The sequence below is a fragment of the Colletotrichum karsti genome, assembly GCF_011947395.1.
Source record: "Colletotrichum karsti strain CkLH20 chromosome Unknown Scaffold23, whole genome shotgun sequence".
NCBI classification, from domain to species: domain Eukaryota; kingdom Fungi; phylum Ascomycota; class Sordariomycetes; order Glomerellales; family Glomerellaceae; genus Colletotrichum; species Colletotrichum karsti.
The window spans coordinates 189,149-202,415 of record NW_024065923.1 but is presented as its reverse complement, the minus strand read 5'-3'; the positions used below and the strand labels follow the sequence as shown (position 1 = coordinate 202,415).

The 13,267-nt window shown below is 53.5% G+C and overlaps 3 protein-coding genes across 3 annotated transcripts; 2 read left to right on the top strand and 1 right to left on the bottom strand.

Moving 5' to 3' along the window:
• Window positions 1-566: 566 nt before the first annotated feature.
• On the top strand, window positions 567-2,872 carry CkaCkLH20_07333 (FHA domain-containing protein; the record flags this gene model as incomplete). The annotated part of the gene is made up of 2 exons (XM_038890050.1): window positions 567-1,670; window positions 1,721-2,872. 2 exons carry the CDS (start codon window positions 567-569, stop codon window positions 2,870-2,872), a joined length of 2,256 nt encoding a protein of 751 aa, XP_038744528.1.
• Window positions 2,873-4,351: 1,479 nt separating this feature from the next.
• On the bottom strand, window positions 4,352-5,755 carry CkaCkLH20_07332 (uncharacterized protein; the record flags this gene model as incomplete). The annotated part of the gene is made up of 2 exons (XM_038890049.1): window positions 4,352-5,080; window positions 5,135-5,755. 2 exons carry the CDS (start codon window positions 5,753-5,755, stop codon window positions 4,352-4,354), a joined length of 1,350 nt encoding a protein of 449 aa, XP_038744527.1.
• Window positions 5,756-6,763: 1,008 nt separating this feature from the next.
• On the top strand, window positions 6,764-13,265 carry CkaCkLH20_07331 (ABC transporter; the record flags this gene model as incomplete). Its single annotated transcript, XM_038890048.1, has 11 exons — window positions 6,764-7,131; window positions 8,336-8,949; window positions 8,998-9,449; window positions 9,509-9,605; window positions 9,661-10,148; window positions 10,237-10,832; window positions 10,884-11,256; window positions 11,310-11,880; window positions 11,932-12,287; window positions 12,336-12,522; window positions 12,574-13,265. The coding sequence occupies 11 exons, from the start codon at window positions 6,764-6,766 to the stop codon at window positions 13,263-13,265; spliced, it is 4,794 nt and encodes a 1,597-aa protein (XP_038744526.1).
• Window positions 13,266-13,267: the final 2 nt, after the last annotated feature.

Genomic DNA, 13,267 nt, shown 5'->3' with positions numbered 1-13,267 from the left:
CCAGTACACACGCTAAGCGCTTAGCGAGACGGGGGCGAGACCTCTGTTCTTTCCCAAATCCTAGATTCAACTTCACCTGTGCTCCCCTACGGAGAACGTCTGCTTATCGTCGATCAAGGTGCCGAACACGCCCCCTTCGCCCGCCTCATCTTTCAATTGCAGGTACGTCTCGAGTCTCCTCTGCACTTGCCGGCCCGTTTTCTGTGGCCCTCCGATCTTGTCGACCCCGTTGTCGGCCGCCTGCGTCGCCCCAATTGGCTGCGACCACCCCTATCCTTGCCGCGACATCATCGCTGACTTATTTTTCTTGCCAGCGCAGCCTCATCCCTTGACACCTCCTGTCCTGCCCTATCGAGACCTTTTATTTCACTTGACGACTTTTCTGCCGAGCGACCAGCGACTTTTGTGATACCCAGAGGGCTGCTGTGCGAATGGTGACGGATCAATCTCCCGGCGTCCCTAGACCAACTGACACCACTCCCATCGATACCCTTCCATCACCATCGCCTGCAACTTAACTCGACTTGCTTTGTCCTACGACCCTTCCCTCGACGACCGTACCCCTCATGACTGCCGTCGCGAGCCCCCCTAGCTTCCAGCAACTCAACCGACCGGGATGGAACGTTAATGGCGGCCAAAGTCTGAATTCGATGAATCCAGAAGACGTCAGAGGCATGTTCATGCCGCGAAAAACGCTCCAGCGAAGCAACTCTTCCTCCTCCGTCTCATCCACATCCTCCAACTCGTCCACGACCACCGTTGCTACCAATAGCTCTCAACCAAATGGCACCCCGGCTTCTACAAACTCAGACATGAGCTCCTGGAGCACCGCGTCCAGGAAGCGACCCCAGCCCAAGGGCCCCTGGCCTGCCGGCAAACCAGAAGGACAGGCCGAGTTCGGCAGGCCTGTCATGCGCTCCCAGATGAATGGCGTCAACGGCGCGACGTCGTTGCAACAGGCACCTGGTCAGCCGCAGATGATGCCGCAGCAGGGACTTGGGGCCAGGCCCATGGGTGATCCGATGCCCAACGGCCAACCCGTGCTTTACTTGCTGTCTTTGAATGGCACTTTTGAGCGCAAGACTATCTCGGTTCCTTACTACCCCGAGAGCCTCCGGATCGGTCGCCAAACCAACCAAAAGACTATCCCTACTGCGGTCAATGGCTACTTCGACAGCAAAGTGCTCTCCAGGCAGCATGCCGAAATTTGGGCGGACCGTATGGGCAAGATCTACATTAGAGATGTCAAATCCTCAAACGGTACATTCGTCAATGGTACGCGCCTTTCGCAAGAGAACCGCGAATCCGAACCGCACGAACTGCAGACTGGAGACCATCTCGAACTGGGTATCGACATCGTGAGCGAGGATCAGAAGACTGTCGTCCACCACAAGGTTGCCGCCAAGGTGGAACATTCGGGATTCATGACCCCTTCTAGCAATGTTATGGACATGAGCTTTGGGGATTTGGATCCTGCCAACGGTAATATGATGATGCCGTCACCTCAGGCGGCGCCGTATCGCGGGAGGACGGGTAGCAACGCGTCGATGGCTAGTAATGGACGGATTATGCAGCCTCAGCCGATGGCTGGCATGCCGGCGAACGGTGGAGCTGCTCGTGGGTTTCTGTTGACGCCCATTACCACGGAGCACATTGTGAAAAGGCTACACGTGAGTAACTGCACCGCAACTCGTGCGCAGCCACTGACTATGAAATACAGAACGAGATGAGAAGCGCGCGTCTGCAATCTCAAGATCTTACCCGCACAGGCCAGTTCATCGGCGCTCTTCTCGGCAAAGAGGACGTTAAGGACCTCGACAAGCCGGAGGTACCTGAGCCTCAAAAACAGCTCCCCAACGGCAACGGTATGCCATACCGTCCCGACGGAAAGACGAGATTCTCAGACCCTCCCGCTCCTCCACCCCAGCAACCTCTCCCCGAGAAACCCGATGTGCCATCCTTGAAGCGAGGCACAACCGAACGACCGAAGGCGCACTCCGCAGCCAACAGTACCACTTCGCCTGTCGGACGCGATAACCTACATCAAATCATTCAACTGACCGAGGCGTTGAACAATGCTAAAAAGGACTTGGACACGCAGACTGCCCGGATTCGCGATTTGGAGGATATGCTTCGCAAAGAACGCGAGGCTAGAGAGCTAGCGGAAGATATGGCCAAGATTCTTGAGGACAGCGCCATGACGAAGGAGGCGAACGGCGCGCCCAAGGAGCACGACACGGAAACCCTTTTGGATGAAGCATTCGAGCCCCCGCGTGAAGCTTCCGACAACCAAGACGTGGAGATGACGGACGCCGAGCCCGTTCCCAGGGAGCCAGCACCGGAAAGCGCCGAAGAGGTTGCTGCCCGTTTCCAATCCAAGATCGATACCATGATGTCGGAGATGAGCGATCTGAAGCAGCAAATGGAATCTTGGAGGCAAAGATGCGACAAGGCCGAGTCGGAGCGGGACGCGGACCGCAAAACACTTGCTGAGATGATTGCTCAAATCCGGAGGGACGAGGAGGTCCGGCAGGCTGCGGCAGAGGAGAGGGCCCGCTCACGGTCACGAGGACGACGCAACGGCAGCGCAGGACCTCAAAAGTCAACGTCTGTTGTGCAGACGGACGGTTCTGATGAATCAACACCAGCCGCCACTCAGGCCGGGTCCTCTCCGGAGGATCTCAGCGACAAGCCGACGCTTTCACGCGCCAACACCATCACGCCGCTTACCATACCACCAGGCAAGCTGGCCAAGGACCAGGCACTCATGGCTGGGGTTCCCTACGCATCTATGCTAGGTGTGGTGATTTTAGGTATGGGCCTGATGGCGTATATCAACGGCTGGCAGCCCGAGCCGGCTCCCCGTCACTGACGATAATGGCTTTGCATCTTTTCTTCGCTTCTCTAGACAACGCGCGTCGTTCTGGCTCTGGCGTTCTAAATACCTATGGCGTTTTTATGCATTGACAGCGGTCATTCGTTCCACTGACGCTCATCATGTTGGTTTCCCTTTGTATCTACTACTCTTGGTATTCTTTTTCACTGTATGAACTGCGAGAACGATCGGTGTTTCTCCCCCCTTCCCTTTGTCTCTTATTTCTTCTACAACAGGAAACTAGGGACAGGGGCAGGAAACACAAACACGGGGGCGGGAATGGGCGGATTTTGCTCTACCCAGTGGTTTTTGTTTCGAGTCCTTCTGCGCGCGGGGTGTGCTGCAACCAAGGTGTCTTTTATACTTCTTTTTTGTTGGGGAATCGGGATTGGGCAAACGGGATGATGGAATGACCAAACTTCTTTTTTTCCTTTCCGACCCTGGGCAAAAATCAAAATTCGATGATGAACCTCTTTTCTTCACTTTTTTTTTGCTGCAGAGGAGAAGGGGAGAAATCACTCTCGCCCCGCCAAGATGATGGGACGTTGGCTTCTTCTGTTTTTAGATACGCAACCTTGAGCTCTTAGGCACTTGGCATAGCGTCGGAGAAGTGTAGATTATTTGTGCCGGGAAAGGGGAGGATGGATGGTGACACTGGAGTAATGCTCGCATAGTCGGGAGGGAAATATAAGGGCCTTTAATACTTCGAAATTGTGTCGTCTCTGTGTTGTGGTGAGCAGTGATATGATGGTATTTGGGCGAAGGCTGCCTGTTTTGCTGGAGTGCTTTGGGGTCGGTGGTGTCGCGAATCGCAGTGATGACGATAGTGTTTCTTTCGTCGACAGCTTCCGCTGAGATGTGCTGAAATGTTTCGAGGTCTTGACCTTCCATCTACAACACAGAAGCGCAGAGGCAGGCCTACCTACTTGTCGTTGCGTTGCGGTGTATCTGCTCCAGCATATTTCACAAACACCATAGTCAGCCATCGAGAACATCGTTACCTTACACAGACACAAATCGCAGCAGGTAAAAGGGTTAGCAAGCAGGTAGGCCGTGCAACTGTCGAGAGGACGAAATCAATTTAGACGAGAAAAAAGAGGAAAAGCAAAAGCTCGAAGGCCATGGACGGATGTATTGTTGTTCGAACGTGAGGGGACCTCAAGAAACGGTACTGCTGGGCACCACCTTGCAGTCCTATCATGGAGTATCAACCGTTCGACCAACTCGTCTCATGGCTTTCGGCGAGAGGCAGGGAGGAAACAGCTCTCAAGAAGGCTGGTTCCCTCCTGTCTCTTGCTCTGAGGCGTGATTTACTCTGAGGTGTGTTTGGGAAAGAGCCCTCTTATCTAGTACGGCACCCAGAAGGAGGCAAGGTGCGAGCGAGTATGAATGACGTCGGGTATCATTTCCGATTACTACCACCAACTAAGCACCTTACTTGCCCTATACATCTGATTCGTGGCGCATTCTGTTCCTTCACACGAAAATCGCCACGTCCTCAACCCAGCCATCATCAGATCGAACCATCCCCGGCTTAGTGTGAAGTCTGAGACTGGGAAGCAGTTCCCTGAATGCCCTCGCGAAAACAGCAATCCAACTAATCTCCTCATCAAACTCTGCGGCGAATACCTCGCACCTCACCATAACAGCCCAGCATTCCTCGAGATACTTGTCCAACTCTTCACTATTCCCCGGATGGAGCGGGTCATGCGCGACCTTGAGTCTCCGTCCAGGTTGATACTCAGCCAAGTCCAGCACCTCGTCGACGAGCTCGGTCGGCAGCCGTCTGGCATACAACAAGTTCTGCACGAACGCGACGTCGGATCCGTGGGGTCTGTACGCGGCTTCCACCTCAAAGTTCAAAAGCTCGTCAAAGGTGATGAGGCCCTCGGGGTAGTGCGGCTCGAACTGGAACCGCTCCGTGTTGAGGTGGACCCAGCGCTCTTTGTCCCGGGGTTGCGGGTCTGTCGTGAAGAACTGCTGGTCCCCGATGCCGTAGAAGTCGCGGTGGGCGATGTTGGGGAGGTCGGAGATGCCTTCGTCTTTGGTTACGTGTCTGACTGTGTGCTGGTACATCCGCGTCAGTCGGTAATCGACTTCTGGGTTGTCTCTCTGCTGTATTTGCGGATGGTGGCGCAGGAGTTGAAGACAGATGAAAGACATTGCGGTCTTTTCGTATAGCAAGGACATCGCCCCATCAGGACCCTGTACCGTCTGTTAGCAAGAAAGACTCGGAAAGGATAGATTCGGTTGACTTACTTCGCAGACACAAGAGCCCACATCCCACCAAGACGGAAATTGCCCAATGCTGTCAACAAAAGGGCACTTACAAAGCCTCAAAAGCGGCTCCATCTTGCCATGAACAAGCAACGTCCTCACAATCTCCCAACCGCGGAACCCCATACCGTTCACCATCCAGAACTCGAAGCACGTGTTGTACTCATGCGTCCGCGTCAGCGCCTTGACCTTCCTCTCCTCGTACGGGATCAGGCATCGACACCGCACCTCCGCGGGGTGTCGACAGCCCGGGTTGTCATCGGCGATGCCGTTCGGCCATCTGTTGTCGCTGAGGCGGTGTTGCGGGTGGTATTTGTGCAGTCTGCGGAAGAAGGGCGTGATTTCGCGGACGGTCTCGTCGTCGATGAGTACTTCTTCTTCGTCGGGCGCGTCGTATGTTTCTGCGTACTTGCTTCGTTCTAGAGAGGAGTCGTGTTTGAGCTTTTGAGTCAGGGTGAGGATGAAGCTGTTCAGGTCTTCGGGTAGTGTTGGGAGGGCCTGCGGGAAGAGGTCTGTGATGCCTTTGGCGGCGGGGTTGGCGCGGATGTAAGTGAAGTTGGAGGCGAGTTCTTCCCACGGAAGAGAGGGTATGTGGTCTACCATGATGAGGTCACTAGTGAGATATATTTGTTCCGTGCTTTTTGAGGTGAGGGAAAATGTCACGATGTGGCGGTCGAACGGCTTTTTGATGTTGAAATTCAATAAGGACTCATGAGCGTAAGCGACGGGCATCGACAGGGGGTAAAATGGCCTCAGTCATACGGCGTCAGCTTCGGTTAAAGTCCTTGCTTTTTCCACCCAATTAGAGAGAGTCATCGATAACTACCTAGTCGCTTTTGTCTGTTCAACGGTTCTCTTCATCACGGATTTGATTTGTCTCATCTGAAATCAATTGAGTTCATAATTGGTATAATGTTGTTGGACGTGGAGATCTCTTCGCACTTCAAAGCTAACATCAGGGATCCGCGAAACATAGATCCCCAGCATGGAATGCATTTTTTAGCGGTAGAAGAGCTGGAGATCGCCTAATTCCACCGCCATAACAACGAATATCGTCGGCCCCCGATTGCGGGAACGTTTCCTAGAAGCATGATACATGACCAAGGATAGATCGTCTCGGAGTTCGAAGAATAGAGTCAGACTCGGTAACGTCCTCTGGTCCTCAGACACGATCGCCGTTGTTGCCAGCTACTTGGAATGGGGCCCCGAGTATTGAAGTCGCGGAACGCGCCGCTAACAGTGGTCGCCCGACCTGTTTGATTGAGGCATTCCAGTGATGTCGCATCTCCCTTGGCTTGTCTCCCTCCCAGCAACGCAAGTGTCAAGAAAACAAACCGCAGATCTTCTGACCTTCTTAACATCGATATTTCTTGCAAGCAGTTGCTTCGTGCGCCCTTCTCGCATTATCCTCACATCCTGGTCCACTGCTTCTAGGCGAGCTTTGAATAGCCCAAGTTAGAGATCGTCTCAGTTTGCTGGATATGAACTTTGTAGATTTTGGTAAGACTCATCCCCTTGACTTTCGTGACAGACCGGATGCTAATATCTCTCCCAGACGGCTGTTCCTTTCTCTACGAGGATGACCGCACGACAATCACCTTCGACTACACAATGGAACCACAACAGCGCTCCCACCCGACGCCCTTCCCGAGCTATGACCCCTACGCAACGCATCCGCACGACAACATACGAGCCTGGCTGGACGGCGTCGTCATGGACGAAGAACACAAGCCGCTCGTGACCGACGTCCTCCACGCGCTCAGCGGCCTGCAGCACCCGTCGGAGACTCATAAGACCGAGCAACCCCGCCCGAAGGTGACGGTGCGGACGATCGGGCCCGGGTTCATGGGACGGGCCCCGCCCTTTGCCTCCACCGAGTTCTTTGCCAATATCGTCGTGGTGGCGATCTTGCTGTTGTTCGCGCCGGGGTTCACGCTTTTGGCGGCTGGGGTCTTCTTTACCTCTCGAGTTGCGGAGAGGTGGGTTGGTCATGACTGATGAGCTTTTGGATGGATGGTTACGATTTAAATGGTTTATGAGGATTATGGAGGATGACTGTAGACATTATGATTTTCCGAATGGATGTTTGCGTTTTTGTTGGGGTGGAAGCTGTTGTTTTCCAGTCAAGCTGGCGGACACGGAAGCATTTCCATGCCTGGACTGGTATTACTGGAACACACACTGCGTGCGGCCCTCGTTGCGAGCATGCCAAATGCGAGATAACCATGCAATGACTTAGAACTAGATAGTAACTTGGACTTCTGCAATTCGTCTCTTTGCATGGATTGTGGCTGTAGTGTCGTGAAGTCCAGTCCATGCATCCTGTCGCTTGGGAAACCCGTCCAGTACCTAGTACTGGACTCCTCGGCGGCCGGGACGGCAAAGGTGGGTCCCGCAGTTCAGTGGGGCGAGACGGGGCGTCCACCGGAGGCCGGTTCCGTGGCGTGTCAACAGCTGCAACGGGCAACAGCTTCAGAGGGCCTCTCTGCATCATCCCAATCTTTTCGGAGCGCATGTTCGTCCGATTCCAACGGATCCGCACCGGACCCATGGACTTTGATTCTAACCGTCGTCATTTGGATCTATCTGCCAAGAAGAACAGGATAGTATCCCGGAGTGGCGGACATCCGATGAAGTCCCTTGAGCGGGGACTTCCTGGTAGCCTTTGTGAGTTTGGCGAACTTTGGCGAGAACCTCGCTCTGCTGCAAGATCGCGAGATCAGGCAAGGGGGTTTGTTAAAATGCGGTTCCAATCTCTCTCGGTGGGACCCATATTTCATCAGGCCGCTTTTCCTTCGGCCATCCGCGGCCGTCCGAAGGACGTCAGCTTCGTGGCCTAAATGGTAGAATCATGCGTCAAAGGAACAAGACCAACTGCAAAGCCCCTGAGTGGGCTTTTGGTGGGAAGTTGAACCCTGTACAGCCATGTGCTTTATCCAAACAGCCATGTCGTTGTCGCGGTCTTCACCCGAGGACTCGCCCGAACGGCGGCTGACCGCGGGAGACCGACGGCTGCAGGGTTAAGTTAAACGAGTATTGTTATAAGTGGCTGATATTTGTGAATATCGGATGGCAGTTCGGACGTATCCGAAAACCAAATCACTCATCTTGTTCCATTCATAGGGAGTTCTTCCAATACTTTAGTCTTTTGTCTCTCACGGCCACGCGACATCTCGATTGTAGGGTGGCCAGAACCATGCCGCACACCGGAGACGCGAACATGGTCTCGAACGAGCAACCTGACTACTTTCAGGCCTCTCACTCGGAGTCTTCCGAATCTTCTGCAACAGCAACCGTTGACGACATGTACAGGCAGATCGAGGACTTGGCTCGACAAGTCACCAACGCCTCAAGACCTCACAGCCTTCACGTCCAAGACGATGTTCTCAACCCACCCAAAGACAGTCCCCTGAACCCGAATTCTGCTTATTTCGACACAGTAGCATGGACGAAAGCATTCATCAGCCTCTACGAGTCGGATCCCAGCTCCACGCCTGGGAGGCTGACTGGCGTTGCCTTCAAGAACCTCAACGTCTTCGGATACAGCACGGGGACCCAATACCAGAAGAGCGCTGGCAACATCGCGCTCAGCATCGCCTCGGATCTTGTCGGCCTTGCAACGGGCAGAACGCAGTCTCGGATCGACATTTTGCGGGATTTCGAGGGCCTCGTGGAGCCGGGCGAGATGCTTCTTGCACTTGGGCCGCCGGGTTCAGGATGCTCAACTCTGCTCAAGACTTTGGCGGGTCAGACCGAGGGCTTGAATGTGTCAAAGGATTCATACATGAACTTTCGCGGTTAGTATTCCTACCCAGATGACAATGCCATCGCCTAACTCCAGGAAGGCATCGATCCAAGGTACATGCACGACTGGTTCCGCGGCGATGTCCTCTACAACGCAGAAGTCGACGTACACCTGGCACCCCTCACGGTCGGCGATACACTCGAGTTCGCTTCCAGAGCCCGCGTGCCGGCAACGATACCTGCCGGGCTGATAAGCAAGCAGTACGCTCGCATTATGCGCGACGTACTCATGGCATCTTTTGGCATTACGCACACACTCAACACGAAAGTCGGCGACGACTACGTTCGTGGAGTGTCAGGAGGCGAGCGCAAGCGAGTTAGCATCGTCGAAGCTGCTCTTACAGGTGCCAAATTCCAGTGCTGGGATAACAGCACTCGTGGACTTGACAGTGGAAACGCCATCGCCTTCTGCCAGAACCTCCGCACCCAGGCGGATTTGTTGGATGTGGCTGCCGTGGTGGCCATCTACCAAGCGCCACAGTCTGCATACGACGTAAGTGGAGGAACACACAGGGTCTTTTCAGATGAGTGTGCTCAACTAATGTGATGCAGTTGTTTGACAAAGTCACGGTCTTGTATGAAGGCCGTCAAATTTATTTTGGCAAAATCGATCAAGCCAAACAGTATTTCGAGAACATGGGGTTCATGTGTATGAATCACCTCATTCTTTAGGAAACTTCGATCCTGACTAGCAATACTGCCAGGCCCCGACAGACAGACAACTCCCGACTTCCTCACTTCCATGACCTCCCCGAGCGAACGACGGATCAGACCCGGATACGAGGACCAAGCACCTAGAACAGCCGACGATTTCGCCGCGAGATGGAAGGATTCACGAGAGCACTCAGCTCTCATGAGCGACATTTCTGCTTATGAGAAGGCTCACCCTGCCAAAGTCCGACTAGAAGAGTTCCAGCAAAGCATCAAAGCAGAGAGGAGCTCGTTTCAACGACTCAAGTCGCCGTACATGATCACCTATCCTCGCCAAGTCAAACTCTGCCTTTGGAGAGGGTGGAAGCGACTGGTTGCAGACCCGGGGTTCACAATCTCCTCACTGGTTTTCAACATCATTGTCGGCTTCGTACTCGGAAGCATGTTCTTCAATCTGAAAGCCGATTCGAGCACGTTTTACTACCGCGGTGGTCTCATTTTCTTCGCTCTTTTGTTCAACGCTTTTGCCAGCGAGATGGAGGTTAGTTGCCAAATCCTTGGTCTTATCTTTCCGTCGAATACTATCCGTATCCAATCTTGACATGAATGTCAGGCTAACTCGCTTCCAGGTTCTTACCCTATACGCCCAAAGACCAGTCGTCGAGAAGCACAACCGCTATGCGCTCTACCACCAATCCGCCGAGGCCATATCGAGTTTCATACTTGAGTTGCCGTACAAGATTACTAACGTCTTCACCTTCAACTCCATTTTATACTTCATGGCCAACCTCAAACGAGAACCCGGCCCGTTCTTCTTCTTTTGCCTTGTGTCGTTCGCGGTCCTTCTTGCCATGTCTGGCATCTATCGAACGATGGCTTCGTTGGCAAGGACATCACATCAGGCCATGGTCCCCGTCACGCTCGTCACCATCGGAGTCATGATGTACGCTGGTTTCACGGTGCCGACTTCCTATATGCAAGGCTGGTCGCGCTGGATGGGATACATCAACCCGCTCTCCTACGCATTCGAGGCCTTGATGGCGAACGAGTTTCACGGCCGCACGTTTCAGTGCAGCGGCCTTGTCCCTTCTGGGTCTGTATACGGTGATCTTCCCATCAGTGGCCGGACATGTGCTGTTGTCGGGGCTGTTCTCGGATCGGACTTGGTCGATGGCGACCGATACATCGAGCAGTCTTTCGGGTATTTCAACAGCCACAAGTGGAGGTATGTGAGACGTCGCCATTATTAGTACTGATGATTGACTTGGATATTCAGGAACGTTGGGATTCTCTGCGGCTACATTGTCTTCTTCTTTATCACCTACATCGTCGCCGCGGAATTTGCCAAGCCACCCAAAAGTGAGGGTGAAGTCCTGGTATTTCGACGCGGCAAGATGCCAGCTGGGCTTGCTGAGAAGGCACGATCGGACGAGGAGCATCAAACAAGAGAGATCGCTGTGACTGAAAAAGTGCATTCCCTTCCTGTAGAGAAGCGACCATCGAATGAGAGGCCAAGGCCTAGCGCTTGCGGAAAGCCTATCTTCCACTGGGAAGACATCTGTTACGATGTCAAGATCAAGGGGCAAGACAGACGCATTCTGGATCACATCGATGGATGGGTGCAACCCGGCGTCATTACTGCGCTCATGGTAAGTTGATCCATGCCGTATACTCTTGAGTTGGTAGCTGACAGTTTGAATAGGGTGCATCTGGTGCAGGTAAAACTACGCTTCTCGATGCTCTGGCCACGCGCGTGACTATGGGCATTCTGTCTGGAGACACTATGGTCAACGGTCAGCCTACCGACAAGTCCTTTCCCCACCGAGTTGGGTACGTCCAGCAGCAGGACGTCCACATGGATACGATGACTGTTCGAGAAGCTCTCCAATTCAGTGCATTGTTGAGGCAGAGTGCAGAGATCCCCCGCTCAGAAAAGTTGGAATACATCGACGAGGTCATTGATCTGCTTGACATGGGCGACTTTGTGGACGCAGTGATCGGCGTCCCCGGACAAGGTCTAAATGTCGAACAACGCAAGCGTCTTACGATTGGTGTCGAACTTGCGGCGCGTCCGCAACTTCTTGTTTTCCTCGATGAACCTACATCTGGACTCGACTCACAGACTTCCTGGGCTATTTGCGATCTTATCGAGAAACTTGCGAAAAGCGGCCAGGCGGTCCTCTGCACTATCCATCAGCCGTCAGCGATGTTATTTTCACGCTTCGACAGGCTGCTTCTGCTTCAGCGGGGTGGAAAGACGGTTTACTTTGGAGGTGGGCAAACTTCATGACTTGGAAAACACAGAGCTGACGTGGGTGCAACAGACATAGGCACGAATGCCAGAACTATGATCGACTACCTGGAGCGCAACGGGGCTCCTCCCTGTCCCGTGGATGGGAACCCGGCCGAGTGGATGCTCAAGGTCACAACGCTTTCTGACGATGGGCCGAATTGGTTCGACATCTGGCGGTCCTCTCCGGAATATCACGACGTCAAGGACGAACTTGGCCTACTCCGGCAGCTATCGACAGGGCAAGGCTCAGGAAACGATTCGGCTTCACACCACGAGTTCGTCGCTTCCTTCTGGACACAATTTGTGCAGGTCTTCTCGCGCACTGCAAAGCACTTTTGGCGGTCGCCGGTGTACATCTGGTCAAAACTGACTCTCACGGTATTGCTTGTAAGTTGGTTGTCACAACGTGTTTGGTCTTTACTAATGGCAATGCAGGCGCTCTACATCGGGTTCACATTCAAGTCGGACAACAGCCTCCAGGGATTGCAAAACCAGCTCTATGCCTTCTTCATGTGCTTGACGACGGTCAACGAGTTCAGCAAACAAGTCATGCCCATGTTCATTCCTCAGAGAGCATTGTATGAAGTGCGAGAGAGGCCGTCAAGAGTCTACCGTTGGACAAGTAAGTCGAGTTCCTGAATTCCTTCCAAAGAATGATGCTCACAAGTCTTAGCCTACCTCTTGTCGAACGTCGTTGTTGAGATGATCTGGAACACCATCGCCGCAGTCATCTTCTTCTTCTGCTGGTACTACCCTGCAAGGTTCTTTCGAAACACCACCCCGGATGACGTCAACATCCGAGGCTTCACCGTTTTCCTTTTCATCTGGATATTCTTCCTCTGGACGAGTACTTTCTCGCAGCTGGCCATCGTGGCTATTGAGACGGCCGATCTCGCCAGCATACCTGCCAGTCTTTTCGCCATCCTCTGCATGTCCTTCTGCGGCATCGGTGTTATCCGCGCTGACTTGCCTGCGATATGGAGCGATTTGATGTACTACGTCAGTCCGATGACGTATCTGGTGTCTGGTGCTCTTTCGACTTGTCTACATGGCTCGAAGGTGGTATGCACGGCGAAGGAAATTGTGCAGGTGCCTGTCCCGTCCAACATGACATGCGGCGAATTTCTGGGCCCGTTCGTTCAGGGGGCAGGTGGATATCTCGTAGACGCTGCGGCAACGGATATGTGCGGGTACTGTCGTATGGCAACTACGGATGATTTCCTTGCACACTTCGAGATCAAGTATGACGATCGCTGGAGGAATTTTGGACTTCTCTGGGTTTATGTTGGGTTCAATATCATTGCGGCGTGCGGACTGTATTGGCTGGCAAGAGTCCCCAAGGGACAAGGTGTGAGAAGGAAGTAGGC